This window comes from Crinia signifera, chromosome 11, assembly GCF_055691185.1.
Source record: "Crinia signifera chromosome 11, ASM5569118v1, whole genome shotgun sequence".
Lineage (NCBI taxonomy): Eukaryota > Metazoa > Chordata > Amphibia > Anura > Myobatrachidae > Crinia > Crinia signifera.
In genome coordinates, this window is record NC_139227.1 from 36,300,962 (window position 1) to 36,320,455 (window position 19,494).

The following is a 19,494-nucleotide window of genomic DNA, read 5'->3' on the forward strand; positions in this document are numbered from 1 at the left end:
AACACGCAAATCGCATGGGATGCGTTCTAGACCAAAACGCATACAACGATGTGTGTGGGCACCTTAATGCCAGTCATCAGCCTACATCTTAAGAACCTAGGGGTGAACTTACGAAGTGGTGGCTTGCTAAAGTCCCCGCTTCTGTGTAGAGCAGGATAATATATACAGGGGATGCCATTCAAGGTAAACCGCAGCAGGTATCAATTCAGGTAATAATTAGGTTTTAAATGTCCTGAATCATGCAATGAAGCTTGCTTAGTAAATCTACCCTTGAGCTCAGGGGTTCCCAAACAAGATCCTAAGGCACAGTAAAGTTGGGTACTCACTAGAATATATTTGCAAATTTCACAATAATGATATAGTTAATAATATTATGGAGCAAATAGTTTAGTTTTTACCCACTATGGGGGTATTAATTTGGTTCTGGGTTTTTTTTTCGCCTCGGGGAAAAAATGGGGCCTATTGTATTCAGTTGCAGCATTTTTAGCCCATATCTTTTCATCCTTTTTGGGGGTGAAAAATTTAAAAATAATAGGTATACGCGATATCACCCAAACATGTGCAAATACACGTGGAGTACCATTGTTCCTGCTCTAGTACGTTGTGCTTTCCCTAAAACTCCCAGAGCTGGGAGTAGCACTGTACCTATCATGTTTGCTGTATCCACCCTAGAACTCCCAGAGCTGTACCACTGTCCCTGTTATAGCTTTTGTACCTGCCCCAACGAGAGTTGGGAGTACCACTGTTCCTGTTATAGGTCTGCCCTAGAACTCCCAGAGCTGGGGTACAAGTGTGACTGTTATAGGTTTTGTGTCTGCACTAGGGCTCCCAGAGCTGGGAGTACCACTGAATACATGTCAGGATAAAACAATATACCGGTAGATCAACTGGATACCAGCCCGTCAACATGATGGAACATAACAGTAACCTCAGCAACAGCAGCTGTGTGTGCCCGAACAGAGCTACACTTAAATTTCTCAGTCCGGTGCCATCTAGTGTAGCCAGTGCACACAGTACTTGAATCCCCCCACAGAGGAGTGGAGTAGCTTGAGCCTTTTATTACATAGGATACAAAAACAAAACAATTCACACAAAATACAGGCAACTTATGCTTTTGTTTTAGTGGTCAACTTTATTTAGGGGATAAGAAACAAAACATAAAAAGCACAGAAAATCCAATACTATGTAACACTACATCCATCTAGAATACTGCAAAGGCCTGACATATCATTTTGCATCTTTAAACAAATCCTTATTAATACCGTTTCCTCTAGGTAGTACAAATACTAATTACCAGCCTCTCTCTAATCAACATCACAATTATAAAACAGATTGATTGCAGTGAGTTTTTTTTAAATTGTGTTTATAAATTCTTTATTTTTGTTTTGTATGCAGTGAGGTTTTTACTCGGGGTGTTGATGGAATAAATGTATCAATGTTCCAGTAATCTGTGTTCTGACATAGCTTGGATTTGATTATCTGCAGTTTCCCAACGATCACACGGTTACATATTAGGAAATTTGCTTTAACGATTTGTCATATGTCGTTTTACAATGCAAACTCCAATTTTTCAATTACATCCCCAATGTAATGGTACCCGGTCGATACCATATTGTTGACATAGACCAAAGATCGGCACAGGCAAAAGGTTGACGCGCCAATGGCCGAAGGATGAAAAGGGCGACATGATATCTTTGCCATTTTTTTCTTTTTTGGACTTTTCAGGTGTCGTAGGTGTCAAAGTGGTTTTAGCCTATCTACCCGTGTGCCTGAGAATCTATCCCTACAAAGCGTCCACCAGAAACTATCTGGCCAGTGTTTGCTTGGCCTCAGCTTCGATGCTGCCTGCAGCTTTCAGTACTGACAGTAAAAACACAATAGGAGTGTTCATTGAGCACGCCATACACTATTCTGCAGGAAAGCTTTCCGGAGCACTAACAGATAGATGAGATGTTAACCATAGTTGAGTTTTCTCTGTCATGTGTAAAAGTCCTTTGGACAGCAGATTAAATAACCGTGGCAATGTGGAATTCAAATATCAATTGGGAATATGAATTAAAAAACTAAACAGAGAGGACATTTAAACGATTGGAACTTTTCTGTCAGGTGGGACAGATGAGATACTGGTGAGCAGACGCACATAAGGGAATGATAAGTGAGAAATGGTAATCAGCATTCCTTCCCGATTCCATGTTCCCTCTGATCTCAATGACTTGAGGCCAAGTGTATTAAGGTGCGGGATTTCGAAACGGATGAGATTTTTGGCAAGCTAGCAGTAATTTAAAATGGTAACATTTAGTAAACTTTACATTTGACTGCTAACGTGCCAAAATCTCAACAGTGTGAGTATCCCGGAGCACCATTTAACATTTGAACGTTGGCGCTAGATCCTTAGTGTTTGTTTGTGAGTTGTCCTGAACAGAAGATTCTCAAAGCAGGCTCTGCTTTCAGTTTACTCACCATTAAGGAACATTGGGGACATGTACAGTGCATTAGAGATACAGTGGACAGCAATGCTCCTCCGCGTGACATTTATAGTCACGCTGAGCAGCCTATTTTGCAGTCACCATTTGTGTACTCAGTGTCTTGTCAAGGTCTCTATGCACATATTTTAATTGTGCACTTTTTATAGAGAATGTCATAAAAAAAACAGATGTAACAGATTTGGGAACAGCGGCGCTCGTTATAGCAACAAAAAAGCCACAAGTATCGCACAATAAAAATGACCAGGAAGTAGCAATAGCGAGACATGAACATTTAAGCTTCCATAACCTAGTCCAAAACTTTAAATCCACCGTACCAAAAAAAAAAAAAACCTTAAAGAAAGAAAATAAACATGGGAATATGTGATTCAGAGATTACAGGCAAATGCTGTAGTTTGGTGGATCATTTAAAGGCAATATGGCAGAACGCTAGCAAGACCTAGTAGTCCCTTGCGGTCCGATAGGCTGTTTGCAATTAGCTAAGCTTATTGTAAATACAAAATAGTGATACTGCAAGTGCTGTTCCAGCCTCACTGGCAATGTGGTATGTAGAATTCCATCTCCGATTGGTCACTGGCTGAGCCAATCAAAATACAGTTTATGTCTATCCCTAGCAGAACCATGAAATGTCCGCAAATTGCGGGACACAGCTCTGACACACATAGACTAAGCAACATGCACAGCATGAGATCAATGTAACTGGGCCACACTGTATCGGAGGCTGAGGTAACTGTTTTAGGGCAGTGTTCCCTCAATCTAGTTCGCACTCAGATTCAACAGCTCATGTTTTCAGGATTACTTAGTTTACATGGCTGGGACCTGAGCTGGGAAACACTAATTAGGACTTTGCCCTTGGGCAGACACAATTGATTAAAAAAAATAAAAATAAGTAAAGGGTTAGCAAAACTACCTTAATAAATACATTTAATTAGGTTATTTTTGTTTAGTAAATTAATGAATGAATTAAAGATTCTACTGGCCAACGGGTGCGCTGTCCAATACCGTCTATCCAAATCCAGACAGTGACATCTTTGTAAAACAACCACAATTATAACTTCTATATAGTTCTATTTAACTACAGTTAAAAGCAATTAATTTTCTAACGGCGGCGAGTGAGTTCAAGTTATACACGTCTAGAATCTCACGTACTAGACCGTTACTGATGCTCCGCCTACCGTAGTGGCTGCCTTACACCACGTTTTACAAGTCACTGAACTGGATTCTTCTACTCAACAGTGCTGCTGACGGATTTAAGACTACAAATATATCTAGAAATAAATACCCCAAAAAAAACAAAAATAGGATTTAGGTACATAATTAATATTAAATTAGTACAGTAGCAAAAAGATGTAACAGCATTTAGAAAAAAAATCAATAAACAATCTGTGACTGCATATACTCATCATAACTGCATCATAGAGACCATTACTGAATGCAGATGTTTTGTAATAATAAATGAAACATTACTGACGGATAATAATCCCGTCCGCTAATGCAGTTGCATCACAGAGAAGTAAAAAAAAAAGGAACACGCAAAAAGTTACTGCTGCATTTCCTGCCTGGATAATATAATGAATATTCAAGCATTGAAACAAAAGGAATTTCAAATATGCAATAGTCCGATTTTTTTAAAACCAGCTGTGCCGGAGTCTAAGTGCTATGTTAGCGAGATTTGATTTTTCTTCATCGACCTTAGAACAAAATGTTAAACTTTTGCAGACAAGGATAAACTTTGTGTAGGTTTAGTGGCGTCTTGTATATATGGGTGAATGATAAAGAAAACATCAGCGCTGGTCATTTCACTAAAGGAAATCTTGACTTCCTGTTGCAAAGTGTCTTGGTCAGCCTTGGAAAGGTTCATTGGCCTATCGGTTTCTGTAACTGGGGGTTAGACGTACTGCAAAGGTTGCAAGAGATCCAGGTGGAAGTATCTGAGAAACGTTGGCTTCCACTACAGACATAAGGGGTTATGGAGAGACGCAGATCGCTCAGACTACCGCGGCTTCTTCTGTAAACTGAGGTAACTAAATTCAGAGTTTTACCAAAGACAAGACAAAAACAGAAAATGTAACAGCCATTATAGGGAACGCAGAGCAGCCCACTTGTAGGTCGGGTGGAGACTCTTGGGCAAGTGGTGTCTGTTGGTTGGAAAGAGTGCCTCCAGCACTGCCGAAGCCTTTGCTCCAACAACGGTCTGGGGTGATGGTATTGTTTGCATCTGAAAGGAACACTTAATATTTATCACGGCTGTCGTTGTGCGTGGTCAGAGTGACAGGGCTTTCCTGCAGCCTAGGATTGCTGAGGAACGACCTCCATTACCTTCTGGAGCAGAGCAGTCGTGGAATCTACATGGAGGTAAGAAGACAAAAAAATCATTAATCTTGGCGGGTGAAGAGGGAAGGAACGGACAGGATGGATTTATTCAATAAATCAATGCAACGCTAATGCGACATTCGGTAAATAATAATGTAGCACCATAATAAGACACAGAATGTGTGACTATTGCATTGTATTGCTGCATCTCTTCTCCCAGTGACAGTGAACAGAGCTGTATGGCGGCCACTGCGTCTATACTGAGCCGGCATCGCCGTTACGTCATGATAACCATTTCTGTTAGTCACAATTAGGATAACGGAACATTATTAAGCACTGGGAGGACTGGGGTGGAGGCTGCATGTATCATGGTCTGTACACATCTGCATGGGCTGCGCTGGTCATATCCACCCAGTGATCCCAACCTTCCGTAGGGGACATGTGTGTGTTTCGGGAGGGATAAGTAGCCTGTTACACACACACGGTATGTGTAAGGGGGGTTGTTACAGAAATGGGAGCTCGCACTACGGTGTAATGACACTTACATATTCCTTGCTGTACCCACTCCGGTTTGTTCTGCCACCACACCCCAAAGAAGTAAACGGGAACCCCAGACAGGATGATGATGAAGCCAATCCCGCACTCAACGGGGGTCATGTAGAAGGACACAACGATGAGGAAGATACAGGCCAGGATGAAGAAGATTGGGAGCAGGAGGTTCAACTACGGAGAAGGAGAGAGAATGCATCATACAGATCGCCAATGTATACACATACGTGTAATACAGAGTGCGTGCATTATATATTACTTACATATAAACACACACAGGTCTAATAAACAGCATTAACAAACATGTCATGTAGAGTATGGGTATATATATATATATACACACACACACACACACACACACACACACACACACACACACACACACACACACACACACACACACACATATACACTAAAAAGCAATAAACACACACAGATGCCACACGGATGCCATTCATCTAGGTATATTGTTGTTGTATAACCCAGAGGCCTGCACCTCTCCGCCTGCCCGGCAGGTCATGCACGTAGCCAGAGCTGTCCTTTCTATTCCTGGATGTCTGCTCCAGGCGTCACGCTGTTTGTGAACAGTCCCCTTTCCCAGCAGGTGAACTTCTGCAGGAAACTCCTAACAATCACCCGTGGAAGAGGCCACGGAACAGAAGCCGTGGTCATAAGACTCACCCACCCTTACAGAAAGCTTTGTAACTTGAACTAACTCATAACATCAACAAGGTACTGGCAGGAAAAGCGTTCCTCACGGAGATCAAACAGAGCGGAGGATGCCTGGAAGACCTGTGTGCTCAGCCCCAAACGCTGCATTCCAGCATCCGCCTGTAGCCTTCACGTTGGAGGTCACTTTCATTATTAATAGAATTTACCTACAAATTCCAGTGCCCGCACAGATGTCATTTAGGTGTATATAGATTAGACCTAAATGATTTATAAACCATGAAAAATAAAACGTTTTTTTTTTTTTGTGTGTGTGTGTGAAAAGGGCCAAAACGCAAAACCAACACAGGTGCAGCGATGGGACATGGGAACGCCCAGTGTTTCATCGGCATCCCCATGACAAAGCTGGGCAATCCCATGCAAATGTGGGTCGGGATGAAGTGTGCTGGGGGTGGGCGGCTGATGTCGTGACAGCAGCCGCCCAACCGGTCTTCGCCCCTGCGCTCGCAAATATGTCTCCACTGACTTATATTTGTGAGCCCACGATAAATGAATCAATGATTTTTCTTGCTGCAGCGCATGTCACAGAGATAAGACAATAATTAAAGGATATAAAACGTCTACACTAAGCCAGAGAAGGGAAAGGGGGGACATGATAGAAACTTTCAAATATATCAAGGGTTTTAACAAGGTACAGGTGGGAGACATTCTTCACAGGAAGAGGAGCAGCAGAACACGAGGACATGCACTGACACTAGAGGGAGGAAGATTCAGGGGAAATCTCAGGAAGAATTACTTCACAGAAAGAGTAGTAGATAAGTGGAATAGCCTCCCATCAGAGGTGGTAGAGGCAAATACAGTAGTACATTGTAAACATGCTTGGGATAGGCATATTGATACCCTTAAAAAAAAAAATAAGGATCAAATATGGTTTGAGGTAACAAGTTTATAAAACGGGCAGACTAGATAGGCCAAGTGGTTCTTATCTGCCATCAAATTCTATGTTTAAACTGACTGAGCGCTAAATACAGGTCCCACTGAGCGGAGGTATTGTTACACAAGTCAGTGGGAATCATAACAGCTACATGTTGTGCCATACACTTGCACAAGAGCACACCCTGCGCAATACCCCCCAGCACAGAATCGCCACCTCTCTGCCTGTACATGGTCTCTGCATTCACGTGGTGAGGAAACGGGGAGTCCTGTTCCTGCACAGAACAATCAGCATTAACCTCCTCCCTCATACACAACACAATCTGCCTCCCAGCTACCATTAGAGCATGAAGAGGATTGACTTTAAATGCTTTAATACTGTGTAATGGCCTGGTGATCTTTTATATAGGTAATTGTACATAAGCTTTCAAGTCCTTACAAGCTCATGTGCCGCTGACAGTCAGGGAAGCTACGTGGTACTAAGCGCTATGGTTAATGTCCCATACAAAAGGGCTGTATGACTTTTTCCTATGCATCAATGATTAAGCCGAATTTCTTGATCAGTGACCACTAGAAACCCCCCCCCCCACAAGCTGATGGTGATCTTCGTTTTCAACAAGGCCTCTATTACCGCTTTCAGACCGCACTCTAGACCCGGGTTATTGCCGTGTTCTTGCGGCCCCAACACGGGTCAAGGTGCGGTCTGAAAAGGCCACCACGGGTCGAGCAACACGGGTGTTCAACCCTGGTAATGAAAAGGGTTGAACACGGCTATGACCCGTGTCAAGTGCAGTGTGAACGGGTGCCTGGGTCGAGCGACCCGTGTCCTGTTCACAGTATGGAGGAGGCAGCACTGTCAGCTCCAAGTACTGCCTCCTCCAGAGCTCCCGATGACGCGGCTCCGCCCCCTGTGACGTCACCGACTCAGCAATATGCCGTGTCGGTGTCGGAACTTTCAGACTGCATTGCCGTGTTGCTCTGGGGATGGGACCCTTGTCCTAATCCCGTGTGCGACACGGAATTTGCGGTCTGAAAGTAGTATATGTGATTCGGGGGCTAATTCTAAAATTGTGAAACTGCTACAGAAAAATACAATTCAATAAAGTAATTAAGCCTACATACACAGGGTGATTTCGGAGCATTTCACTTAGAATATGTCCCTACATCGCGTCCGGTGATTAATATCCATGCTGGATAAATCTAATTACATCGCCGGTCAGCGCCAGTGTTCTCAACGGAAAACACTTGCCCTGAAAGAATGCTCAGCACACATCGCTGGCACATCACTGGTCTACACTGCTCAGATCACTCAGCAAAATCTCCCTGTGTGTAGGCCCCATAAAGGGTTTCCTTTATGACGAGAAAGACTCTTTGCAGCGGGGTTGAGATTTGTGGAGGAACACGTTACAGTCGTCTACACCAGGATTTATTGCAGACACACAGATAAAACTTATTGACCTTTCACACTATATAAATTGAAAATTATACACCGAGGTGAGGCCATTTAAATTGTTCTGTCACCTGATCCCTGCTTCTTACCTTGATTGGCCGTTCCAATTCCGGCTTCTTGTACCGGAGCCACAACATGCCGATGATAGCCAGTCCCACACACAGCCAGTTAAAGAAGCTGAAGAAATTTATAACGGAAAATATGTCGTTGGAGAAGGCGTAGAGGAGCGTCATGGCGCACTGGGAGGAGAATCAGAGCAGGGAATTAGGATCAGCCACATAACGGTATATTATAGAGTTCTGCTGTCACAAAGAAACTTTAACGCAGTTCTATCGTCCAATAGGCTATGCCTACTGGAAGTGCTTATGAGGAACCTGTCATTTGGTGTTTACAAAAAGACGATGGGTGACATTCTATGGGATGCGGTAAAATCTGCATGTTTTTTATCGCACCTAATCGCACTTTTGAAAATCGATTAAGAGAAAGTCGGCTCCTGATTGGCCGCTAGGCGGCCAATAGAATCAGTCTGAGGAGAGGCGCGGAAGATGAACATCTCTGCGTCTCTCCAGTCCGTGAGCGGGTACCAGCGCGTCTGGAGCTGAAGATGCCGGGGTCATCGCCGGGGACCAGGTGAGTAGGATTTCCTTCCTCAGGTACCCCTTAGGATTACTACGGATCCAGGACCCCGGAATCTTCAGCCCAGGAGCCCCGGACCAGCCCCGAAACCAGGACCTAGGCCCCGGAACCGGACTCTTCAGCCCTGGAGCCCCGGACCAGCCCCGGAACCAGGACCAAGGCCCCGGAACCGGACTCTTCAGCCCTGGAGCCCCGGACCCCAGATCTAGGGACCGACCCACGGGCTCAAGGTAGGTAAGTATCAGTATGTGTGGGCTGTATTAAATGTTTATTTTTCTGGGTGTCAGTGTGTGTTTTATTTAACTATTTCTTGTACTGTGGAACTACAAGTGCCAGCCGTCCCTTTAATGCCCCGCATGCTGGGACTTGTGGTTCTCCAAGTCCCAGCATGCGGGGTAGGCTTGCTGGGACTCATAGTTCTACAGTATATGACAATAGTTTTTATTCTTTTTTTACACTTTTCATCAGCCCGATGCCCACCGCCCAGGGGCATCGGGGACAGCCCCGGACTTTCAGCATGGGCTGGTAAGTCCTGGAGGGGGGGGGGACCCCTTCATTGGGGGGGTCCCCACTTCCCCAGGACCCCTGCCCATGCTGACCAGCCAGGGGGATAATGCTTTGTCCGCGGGACCTTATATAATAAGTGTCCCCCGGCTGTGGCATTACCCTGCTGGCTGGTTGGGTCTGGTGCTGGTTCTTGAAATGCAGGGGACCCCTAGTCATTTTGTCTCCCGTATTTTGGGAACCAGCGCCGGACCTTGAGCCTGGTGCTGGTTTCATTAAATCAAGGGGACCCCTATTTGTCGGGGACCGTGATTTTATGTCACCAGCACTGGCTCAATAAGCCCAGGGCTGGTTATGCTCTGGCGGGGGACCCCGCACAGTTTTTTTTTTTTTGTTTTTTTTTACAACTGTTTAACCCTTTTTTTCCACCAGAACCCTGCACAGATCTCAATGATCTTTTTTTTGCAAAAAATCGCAAAAAAAACAAAAACGCATCCCATAGAACAGTGTTTTTCAACTAGTGTGCCTTGAGCTGTTCTCAAGTGTGCCCCCACATCTAGAGATGTCCAAACCCATTTACAGCCACCACCAGTTCAAATGTTATTTACTGGTCTCTTCTTTTCATGTAAAGGGCCAATTTATTTTATTTTTGTTACCTGTGGGGACCAGTGTGATTGTTATTAATGTGGGGACCAATAGGTTTTTTTTTTCCTGTGGTGGCCAATGTGTTTTGCCCTATGGGGATCTTAGGGTGTGCCTTGGCAATTTTAAAGTCTTATTTAGTGTGCCGTAAGGTAAAAAGGTTGAAAATCACTGCCATAGAATGTCACCCGATATATTCTATATAAAGGGTTATATAGAATGTGCACTATATAAATAAGATTTAAGAAACGTTAAACTTGGATATCGCACCTCGTCACTTCCATCCTATAAACACACATTGTACAGTCTCTATATAAATATTACTTAGCACTAAGTTGATGCATTGTGCTGGGAAATGTCATTGCCGTCACATGTCGGGCAGCTGACTCGCTGCTTCTTGTACACTAGAGATTGTGGTCTGAGCAGCTGGATCCCTTCTGGCAGAAATGGGTCACAAGCCGCTCACAGATGACTGGGGAATTCTCCCATTGGGCGTCTGGACTTAAAACTGTACTCAAACCTGGTTACCCAATACGTGGTTTTAGAAAACGTGGTCAGTGGGTGATGCAATATCGGAGCACACGCTGATCCTGCACTTAAATAATCTCTTTTGATACCACAGGAACAAAGGACATGACTTGGTCATCTCCCAGCAATATTTACTGGAATATCGGAGAATGGGTGTGAGACACAGATACATCTGCCTAATTGTCCGGTATTATTGTACATGGTCAGCAAACGTTACGCTTAGCAAATCTACGCGGCACTAACTATTCTGCAAATCTGCGGTCCCTTAATGCTGCGGAACGGCTGGTAGCTGCAGGCACATACCGTGAAGATAAGAGACGGCATAGGGGTGAGAAGCCTGGGGTGGATCATAGACAGGAGAGAGGGGAGATGGCCTTCTCTGGATCCACAATAGAAAAGTCTGGGGGGAGGTGGGAAACAAAAACAGCATTAATCTTGGTTTATTCTGAAGAATACAAAGCGTAAAATCACAACATGCAGTGTGGGGCAGAGACGGTCACTGTTCTTGTTTTCTTAACATAATCCAGGCCTGGGAGTTTCTATGGCAAAGTGCACTATTACAATGAGTTAGAAATAAGACCAGAAGTAACCATAAAGGACCTAAATGATTACAGATCTGTGCAAAAGGAGACGCTAATAATACAAATATCAACGGTCAAGTATGGCTCATGTGGGTGCCATTTTCGCGTACACAGTGGACTTGGACCCAGTCTCTACAGCGGCTTGATAGGTACAGCAAGCATGGAGGTGCAGGGCTGTATATTTTACGGACCTTTAAAGCAGCACGTTCTATTAATCTACAACCATGCAGTGATTTCATAGGTTTATGTAGATCAGGCATGTCCAAAATCTGGCCCTCCAGCTGTTGTGAAACTACAAGTCCCATCATGCCTTGCCACAGTTTTTCTATTAGGGAATGCTAAAATTATGGCAAGGCATGCTGGGACGTGTAGTTTCACAACAGCTGGAGGGCCAGAGTTTGGACATGCCTTGTGGAGATGATATTCAGCAGTTTGTCAGAAAGCGGAAACCCCAATGCTGAGAATAGGAGACCCCAAAAAATGACGATCAGTTTAACTGCTACAACATCACCATCCGACAATCCATCCATTTAATGGTAACATTTACTGTAGACGTTGATTACCTGGACGACGTAAACAGCGACCCATTGACAGAGCCAAAGCACGATAACCCCACAAACACTGGGATGATCCACGCCATGACCCCCAAGTGATAGTTCCCGAAATCCTGGTGGAAGAAAGATGATTCTGGTTCAGAGAAGCGTTACAGAAAGAATAAGATAATATGCAAAGCTGCTGTCTTCCTGCTGCCATGCCAGGTCCTGCACTCTGCTGATATACGTGACGATTGCCGACCTGTGCCAAGCACGAGTTATATACTGTATAATAGACTAGAAAAGAATTCTGCATTGGACATTGTTTCAAATAGTGATCCAATTCAGTGGCTATGTCTGGAAGACAGCGTACAGCCAGCAGCTACTGAGCGACTTGTTATGAGATGGGCGGAAGGGATGAGGAGACCCTACAGCTCTAATGCGATAATATCAAAACAACGTTTCAACTTTTCTTGCCCTTTAAAAAAGGAGTATGGTTTTAATAAAATAAGGTTTAAGGGTCTGATTCAGTAAGGACTGTATATTACAATCTGCTTGCAGCAGCTTATCCTATGCGATCCTTAAGCAATGGAAATGCAGAAGGTGGTGCGTACCACCCCCACCTGCGTACCACCCCTGCCTACGTACCACCCCTGCCTACGTACCACCCCTGCCTGCGTACCACCCCCGCCTGCATTTGTGATCGCTCATTTGTTTAAGCTTCACTGGGGCAGGGACTGGTGTGAATGTTCAAATATTCTCTGTTACGCGCTGCGTAATATGTGTGCGCTATGTAAAGAACTGGTACTAAATAAAAAATATATAGAATACAAATACAACTATGTATAAAATACATTTTGGTCACGTCCAGGTGAAAACTGCTGGATGCGTCTTTATTGCTTGTAATATTATGTCCAGGTGATGACCTCGGGGGGTGCGGAATAACAGAGACGTTTGCCTCCACAGACAGAGCAGCAGCGTAAGCAACCACTTACCACAGCGACTGCCTCCGAGCTCAGCATCTGCTCCGGTGTAAGCGTGGTGAAGTACGCCAGGTTGGTCAGGACGTAAACCAATGTTACGATAGGAAGGGAAATTATGATGGCGCGAGGTAGGTTCCTGCGGACAAGGAAAGTTCAGTATTTACCTCTATTATTGTATTTTACTACAAATAGAAATGTACCATGAAGAAAACAGTAGCAGACCAGCGCCACCCAGTGGACAGGTTACCAGAAAAAGGCATCAATGTGCATGCCATGTGGAACCTAGTTTATGGAAGTTACTGCTTTCACCCAACCAAAGCAATGCACACAGAATATTATTAGCCATTTAGTAACTTGTGGTCAAAAAGGAAATTATTAGTATTAGAGCAAGGATAGTCGTTGCAGCCGCACTGCGTATTCGCGTGTGTGCCGCTGCCGCCTACACGTAAGTCTCCTGCTCTGTTGTAGTATCGGCTCCAACCTCCCCCTCCCTCCGCTTCCGCCCATCACACAGCACGTCGGCGCCCGACACAGCCTGGGCTGAGCCAGCTGATGCAGCATAGCGGAGTGGAGTAGGCTGCCAGGAGCAGGACCGCCCGGCGCCCTGTATCGGACTACAGTGAGTCCTGTCAGGCTTTTGAGTTTATGTGAAAAATTGCTAAAACTGCTGGGATGTGTAGTTCCACTGTTACAGTGGAACTACACGTCCCAGCATGCCCTGTCACAGTTTTAGAAATCCATTATCTAAAATCTGTGGCAGGGCATGCTGGGACGTGTAGTTCCACAACAGCACTGACTCCAGTCATTAACATAATATACTTGATGTATTAAAATATAAACAGACCGAGATTTTAATTTTGTTGTATGTAGGGGGGTCCCAAGCTGACCTTTCGCACCAGGGCCCATGAACCCTTAGCTACGCCCCTGGTTGGAGGGATCACATGTGGCAGTGACTTGAGTTTCACCTGCTGTGGGTGAGTTTCTCTCAGTTAAAGGTCACGGGAGTTAAGTCAACTGAGTGAGAACCACTGTGAAAGAACATGTGAGAGTCGGAGGTCTTGGCTGGACCCAGGATGTTGAGAGCAACAAGTTCACTTACTTGTAAGGTTCTATCATTTCTTCAGTCACAAAGTTCAAGTAGTTCCTGCAGGCAGGACGGAGAAGTCTGTTAGGAGGGATGTCTGAGCTCTGCACACATTAATGACAATGTTATCCTGTCCTATACAAGTACAGGGAGCGCTTCTTGTTTCTATCTGTCCAGTGCCATAACATATACCCATAGGGGGTCACTGACCAAACACACACACTGAAGAGGGGTGATTCATGTAGGCTCAGTAAGCAAATCCCCAAATGCGAGGGGATGTGTCAGCCAAAGAAGGGGCGGGCGCTGACATCCTGTGACATCAGCCTCCCAACCCTGGCAGGCACCGGCCCGCCTGCGTTCCCGTGGTCCAGTACCGTTTCTGTCCCGGGCCCTCTCTCCCCGCAACAAACTCGCCAAAGCTGATGCACCAACTCCCCACCATTGTAACAGGCTGCATTCGGTCACGTCTGATCGGTGTTGAATTAGGCCCTAGATGTCTTAATGTATACTGTTTCCCTAAATAGCAGACTTAGGTCATTTCAAATCTGGCTATGTCTATTCAATGCCGCCCCCCCCCCCCCCCCCCCCCCCCATGCAGATTCGAGTTTGTTTTAAGTGGAATCTGCATCTGCGGAAACTAGAACACATGGATCGGCGAGAATTCCCCGTGTTTTCTAACTGTGCCGATTTTTCCGTCAGCCGAAAAATTGACAATGAGATTGAATAGGTCGGATATAAATTCCTCGGAAAATTTCGATAAGTGCTGATGTTTCAAAATGTCCCAAACATCAACACAGATTGAACACACGTATATTAGCCAAACAAAAACGTGCTTTCACTTAACCAGCACTAGACCCAACAAAGCTTATTGGTTGGTACTTTATCACTCTCAGAACTTTGATACATAGATGTTGCCCCCAAAAAAACAACTTCTAACTCCTGTCGTTCTAGATCAGTCCTTGAAATATCAGTTGGAATGTGATTGGTAGCTTTGGGTAATTACTTTACTGCACACCAAGGCCTGATACATCCCCTTATATAATATGTAGTATCACAGTATGCGGTCACTATGGGTAACAGTACGCACCATCCTCCGTAAGCAAAGAGCCCACTGTATAATGCCAGCACCCACTTCCCCACATCTTTACTGGTGTTGTCAAAGGCATGTTCTGGGCTCAGGCTGGCGACGTCTCCTGTGAAAATATCATAGAAAGAAAATATCATGAAAAACACAGTTTGATGGGTCACTTCAACTCTAGAATGTCCAAACCAAGTCCCAGAGCTTTATCTGCACTGACTCCATGTCTCTGGGTCTGGTCATAAACTTCAGGGATTCTCAGCCATATAATCTCATTAATTACCATATATAATACTGCACAAGGACACCTGCTCTCATAACACAAACTGTCCTTGGCTTTGGGAGGGCAACGTGACAGCCAAACACATTCTCCTACACAAGGACATAGAGCGAATACTTGGTATTCAAATACTAACGGCTGTAATCCCCCCTCAATGGCTCAGGGGGGGTACACAGTTGTAGGTCGCTGTGAGAATCCGTCACATTGCGGGACGGAATAATAACCAGCTGCCGCCTGACGAACTGGGACACAGAGCTGAAACATCTGACCAGCTGCTGGTGGTACCATGTGAAGGGTCTGATGCGTAATCTAGAACTCCCAGTCACACGTGCTCTGCTCCCTCCTACATAAATAGGGAAACAGCCATTAACCCTCACTGTGCCCGACATTCTTGCACGCAAAGAGGTTCAGATGAAGGAAGACCCTGCGTGGTGTCGGTTTATTATCCTGCAGGCGCAGATTACGTTGTGGCGCCATATAAATAATAATAATATACAGGACTATATTATATACGGGACATTGGGGCTGCAGGGACAATTTATTAAGCCTGGTGAAGTGATAAACTGGTCAGTGATAACACACCAGCCAATAAGCTGCTAACTGCCAAGTTACAGACTGGGTTTGAAGAATGACAGTTGGGGGCTGAGCGGCTGCTGCATTGTTACATTCCACTTTATCACTTCACCAGGCTTAAGAAATCTGCCCCACCGTACTATGGGGATTATTCAGAGCTGATCGCTGTGGTACAAATTCACAAGGCGATCAATTATCAAATGCATGAATACAGATCATGACAGGTGTGTGGGAGGCCAAGCAGTGTCAGGTATATGATAACCTTTATCTTATACAGGGAGATGACATTATATAACATACAGGACATTATTAGATCACCCTGTATAAAGGACACCACACTCTATGAAGGACACACTTCCTGAATGAACAGGAACTGTATGTACAGTATGTGGCTGGGGTTAGGGGAGGGTGAGAACCTGTCTCAGCAGCTCTGGGCGTGATAAGACATTTCTGTAAAATTCTGTTGCCATATGGGAAGCTGATAAGACGGCAGCCACTGATGTTCCCAGATAGCACAACACAGTTTATGTGAGCAGCACCGGGCCTTGTGTGTGTGTGTAGTGTGATTAATGTGGCATTCCGTAGAACATAGTCTGCCGCCTGCTGTTTATCACTGTTCCGGAGCAGCGGCTTAAACCGCCGATAAACAGAAACTACCATCTGTCTTATATGAAAAGAGTTACTAAAAGGCCTAATTCAGAGACATTCAGTCTCAATGATTCGTCTACATACCTGATGGGTGTGGATCTGAACATGGATTGGTACTGTGAGTCCCTGGAGGCAGCGTGAAAACATCGGCCATCCAATGGACAATATTCCAGAAAAGTGATCTGCTGCTGTGTCTTCTGCCACAGCATCAGATCAGAGAACCTGGCACGAGGAGTCTACTTACACAAGACGCCCCCCAGCACATTAACATTTTGGGGGAAATTTACTAAAGGAAATTTGTAAAAAAAAAAAAATAGGTGTATTTGTATCCAGAAATACACTTATTTTTGACAATTTACTATCCCGAAAATACGGCAATTCGTGTTCGTATTGATGTGCTAGCAATACGAATACGAATTGCCGTATTTTCCGGATAGTAAATGTCAAAAATAAGTGTATTTCTGGATACAAATACACATATTTTTTTTTACAAATTTCCTTTAGTAAATTTCCCCCATTATCACATTGCTGCTGCATGAAATTGCATCCATCTCTGAGGGTCCATTTACCATGTAATATTTGCGGCTAATTCCCAAAACACCCGTTTTTGGGTATCAGCCGCAAATATTTTGTATTCACCGCATGTATCACGGAGGGACCACAGCAGAAATCTCTGATCCCTCCTGCCCCGCTTGTAGCCGTAGTTTTCTATGGGGTATACGATGCTGCTAAATGTATCAATAACGGCGGATAATTCGCCGATACACGTGTTTTTCCACCACGCCATTTCTAGTGGAGAAATCAGCAATTTGATTGAATAGGTTGCATCTCCCATAATTCATCTGGGGGTCGAGCTTTTAGCCATGCGGCTCCGAGTCGATGGAACTCACTTCCCCGCACAGTTCGAGAGACCCCCACTCTAGAATCCTTCAAAAACAGACTCGAGACTTTCCTGTTTATTCAAGCATTTCCGTAATTGCCTTAAGTAATATTTATGAAAAGCTTTTCTGTACTTCACTGTTCCTGTACTGTATTACATTCATTCTATTTGTTAAGCGCCTTGAGTCCTATTGGAGAAATATATCAATAAAATTATTATTATTAATAACAATTGTATGAGGAACCCAGGCGCACTGTGGTCATATATGCTGTATTACATGCATATCCCATACACAGTCAGCGTAAGAGGCGTTTTGGATACTGGCTGATGTATGTTCTCCATTTCTTTCTTTTCCCATCACTCCCTGCCACATCTAGCATGATACAATTACCAGCCGTTCTCTCTTCTTCCCTGTATTACATTATCCCTAATACATCCCTACATAATACACTCAGCTTTCTATCCCTTCTCCTGTTCAGCCTTCAAAATGCAAATATAGAACTGCTCCCGTCATTTGTGGGTTTTGCAATGCAAATCGCTCATTGGGAAAAAGTTTTCCTCCATGGTAGTGACCTAGGCCCTTATTCTGATCGGTGCGGCCCGATCAGAATATGCGGCCACGACCGTGCAGGCGAATCCCCGCCTTCCATACGGATCGCCACCTCCGTCCGTACGCAGATATGTGGCGATCCGCATGAAAGTGGACGGGGATACGCCTCCTCCGTCTTGGGAGCAGCCCCTGCATTCGATGGTCGCCGAACATCGAATGCAGGGCCGCACGCTCCACTAGGTCCCGCCACCCAAGACCACACGGACACTTGTCCGTGTGAAATCATGTATGGGGGCGGGCAGCTGACATCCGGCGATGTCAGATGGCCGCCCCCTACACACGCGTCACGGCTTCATTACCATGCATACGCCCCGCGTTTGCATGGGAACGCCCATGAAACGCGGGACGTATGCATAGGGTAATGAGGCTAAGTAGCCCCTCACGCCCCTCTACGCCCCCTGTGCGGCGTGTCAAGAATACGTGCGGCGAAATCGCCTGCACATGCGCAGAGTGACCTCTGCACATGCGCAGACGATAACCATCGGCGGGACGACCGCATGCGGAGAAATCCGCACCGATCAGAATAAGGCCCCTAGTTACACATTCACTAATACCAGAGTGGTATTCAGGGATGTGGACACCTGGAACCCGTTCTCTACGGCTGCGAGAGGCTGCTGCCTACATATATCATCTATAATAAAAGTCTAACTCTGCTCCTCACCTTGATGGGGTGAATTAAATTGTTTTACATGCCAACTGCCACTAGATGGTGCCATTCAAATGCTCCGTCACTGACATCGTTATTTTGTTCCATCATTTTGACAGGCTGGTAAATAGTCAACATATTGAATTAAAACCAGCATAATCTGCAGGGGCTACGTTCACTAGGTCAACAAGGGGAAGGTCGACATACATTAGGTCGACAGGGTCATTATGTCGACACAAGCATTAGTTCAACATGGGGAAGGTTGACGGTCAAAAAAGGTCGACATGGGTTTTTCACCTTTTTTTTCTAAGCCGACATGTGCCGACAGGCGGTATTTCATGCCCTACCATCCATTACCTCTGTCGACCTAACCCCATGTTGGCCTTCAGTCATGTCGACCTTCAGTGGTCGACCTAATGCTTGTCTATCCTATGATCCACACCCAATCTGCAGAGCTGTACTGTAATGAAACAAGACTATGGGCCCTATTCAGACCAGCTCGTTGAGCTGTAAATTTGGCCCCATCTCCGATAGTGTGCGCATACTTGCTCATGCGCAAACCCTGGACGAAAGCCTCCGGCAAGTTTTTTCACCGCATGGCTGCGTTTACCTGCTCGCCAGGCAGAAAATATGTGCAGCCTAGCGAGCAGGTCTGAATCAGAGCTGACAATCTATTCCTCCCATAGTGCACCACCATAGTGCATCACAGTCTCTAAGCCTCCCCAACTACAGTCCTAAAGTCCACCGGTACTTGTGTATTATCTGGGCGCCCATCGCATCGCATACCACTAATTAAGGTATGCGATGGGACCCGATTTGAGGGTTTCCAGGGCCGACTATACAATTTTAATATCGTGTCGCATCGCATGCCATTATAATGGCATGCGATGA

General features: G+C 45.2%; 1 protein-coding gene across 1 annotated transcript in view; it reads right to left on the reverse strand.

Moving 5' to 3' along the window:
- Nucleotides 1-1,112: 1,112 nt before the first annotated feature.
- Nucleotides 1,113-19,494, reverse strand: part of SLC7A5 (solute carrier family 7 member 5) — a 31,357-nt gene continuing 12,975 nt past the window's right edge. Inside the window, exons 3-10 of the mRNA XM_083164769.1 lie at nucleotides 14,976-15,081; nucleotides 13,904-13,948; nucleotides 12,817-12,940; nucleotides 11,852-11,955; nucleotides 11,011-11,107; nucleotides 8,487-8,636; nucleotides 5,342-5,519; nucleotides 1,113-4,828 (exon numbers count right to left, since the gene is read on the reverse strand). Of these exons, the coding sequence (XP_083020895.1) occupies nucleotides 4,773-4,828; nucleotides 5,342-5,519; nucleotides 8,487-8,636; nucleotides 11,011-11,107; nucleotides 11,852-11,955; nucleotides 12,817-12,940; nucleotides 13,904-13,948; nucleotides 14,976-15,081 (860 nt within the window). The 3' untranslated portion in view covers nucleotides 1,113-4,772. The remainder of the gene's footprint in view (nucleotides 4,829-5,341; nucleotides 5,520-8,486; nucleotides 8,637-11,010; nucleotides 11,108-11,851; nucleotides 11,956-12,816; nucleotides 12,941-13,903; nucleotides 13,949-14,975; nucleotides 15,082-19,494) is intronic.